Source organism: Callorhinchus milii, unplaced genomic scaffold (genome assembly GCF_018977255.1).
Source record: "Callorhinchus milii isolate IMCB2004 unplaced genomic scaffold, IMCB_Cmil_1.0 Scaffold1618, whole genome shotgun sequence".
Taxonomy (NCBI): domain Eukaryota; kingdom Metazoa; phylum Chordata; class Chondrichthyes; order Chimaeriformes; family Callorhinchidae; genus Callorhinchus; species Callorhinchus milii.
This window is the reverse complement of record NW_024706359.1, coordinates 7,901-9,905: the sequence shown is the minus strand read 5'-3', so window position 1 is coordinate 9,905 and position 2,005 is coordinate 7,901. Positions and strand designations below refer to the sequence as shown.

General features: G+C 48.9%; 1 protein-coding gene across 1 annotated transcript; it reads left to right on the top strand.

Moving 5' to 3' along the window:
• Positions 1–1,054: 1,054 nt before the first annotated feature.
• Positions 1,055–1,614, top strand: LOC121852879 (E3 ubiquitin/ISG15 ligase TRIM25-like). Its single transcript, XM_042346762.1, is given in 2 exon segments — positions 1,055–1,342; positions 1,345–1,614. Coding segments are annotated over 2 exon segments (558 nt in total).
• The last annotated feature ends 391 nt before the right edge of the window (positions 1,615–2,005 follow it).

Genomic DNA, 2,005 nt, shown 5'->3' with positions numbered 1-2,005 from the left:
TAAACTCACTCTGTCTGTGTCGTTGTTGTATCCTCAAATCTTGTAACTCAATTTTAACCCACTTCCCAATGTGGTATCGACAGCAAACTTGGTATACTTATGTCACACTGATGACAATGCTATATTCTATCATAACAAATAAAAAAATCTATATTTTTAAACATTCTATTTTATATTTTATGTTTCGGTTTGGGTCTAATTGTCCACGGTCAACTGACATTGGCTGTAATTGGCCACGGTCCTTACGTCATGGCAAGCTTCGGGGCCACTTCCTGGAGTCGTGTTGTTCTGCCATTACTAGTACATTTCATAAAAGCGTGTTTAAATTGTTTTTATATTACTTATTTTTCTGATGCCACGATGACATTCAAGCAACTTGTCACGTTGGGGTAATTACACGGAGATGGAGTTACAGGACATCATGAGATATCTACAACTACACCAACTATTTATTTAATTTTAGCAGGTAAGGCTCACTGAGCTGTGTAGCTATTTTCAGAAACGACCTGGCCACAAATGATGGCTTATCACGTGGAAATGTATTGCAGCCAACTACTCTAAACGCGTGATGTTGATTGTAAATGTGGAGGAAAAACCGGAGGGCCCGGAGAAAAATTCACGCGACCACGGAGAGAGAGACGCAAACTTTAAATATAAAGCAGGCGTCAGGATCGGGATCAAACCCACGACCTCCTGTATACCGGGCGAGGGAGATAACATCTTGCCACCAACTTGCTGTAGAAGGATGAGTTTATCTCTCGACACTCATCGCACGAATGAGCCACCGCAGCTGAGCCTCACCGATTTATATTAACAACAGCACTCATTTCTTTAAATGTCAAGGTGTGTACAGTAGCCGTGTTCACCTTGAGGCTGCTGTTTGCGCACCTCGGGGCGCGGGTTCACATTCCAGGCGGTGTCTCGTGATGTCAGTGACGACAATGAAAGCATTTCAAGTATTTTACTTCCTTCTTCACCGTCGCTATAAGAGAGAGGTCCTGGTCCAGCGTCTCTCTGAGCCACACAGCGAGCGATCCCAGCGAAGCCATGGGTCATGGCGAGCGCGACTCCCAGTGAGAGTGTGGATAGTGAGCTGCGCTGCTCCATCTGCCTGGGCACGTTCGTCTGCCCCTCCACGCTGAGCTGCGGACACTCGTTCTGCCTGCGGTGCCTGGAGGCCGCCTGGGAGACGGCGAGCAGCTTCAGCTGCCCGCAGTGCCGAGCGACCTTCCCTGTGCGACCCCAGCTGAGGAGGAACGTGGCCCTCGCCAACCTGGCGGAGCAGCTCAGAGTTGGAGACGGGATGGCCGCGGCCGTCGTGTGTGACACTGCGCTGATGGCCACACTCCTGCAGTGAAGACCTGCCTGAGATGTGAGATGTCCTTCTGTGCGACGCACTTGAGGCCTCACGTGGAGAATCCCAGGCTGAGTGATCACGTCCTGGTGGCTCCCATCGCGAACCTGGAGGAGCGAAGATGCAAGGAGCACAGAGAGGAGCTGAAGTACTTCTGTGAACAGGATAAGATCCCGGTCTGCACAGGCTGCACCATCACTGGAGACCACCCGGACACAGAGTCATCACAGTGGAAAAAGCGCAACAGACAAGACAGGTGAAGTGTAATGCTCCATTGCAATCCACATTGTTACAGGAGGTTGAGAGATTCACATCAGTTGGTCGTGACCCCTCACTTCGACCAGGTGAGCTCCTGTTGAGACCAAACGCCGGGGTGGCTCAGACGTCAGAACGCTGAGATGGTAACGCTGTAATGCTCAGTTGAAATCTTGTCGGCCGCCCATGGTTTAAACCGGATTCTCAAGTTTAGTGAGTTGATGGGCTAAGCCCAGTCAACATTTGATAGCACGTTAAATAATATTTTACGTGAGAATTCATTCAAATATTAGTTTGACTAAGTGAGAAACGTTGCTATGTATAGCAGGGGTGTGAGAAGCCGCTACACCCATCGCTGGTAGAGGTTAAAAACATTTTAGAATGTACGTGATATTT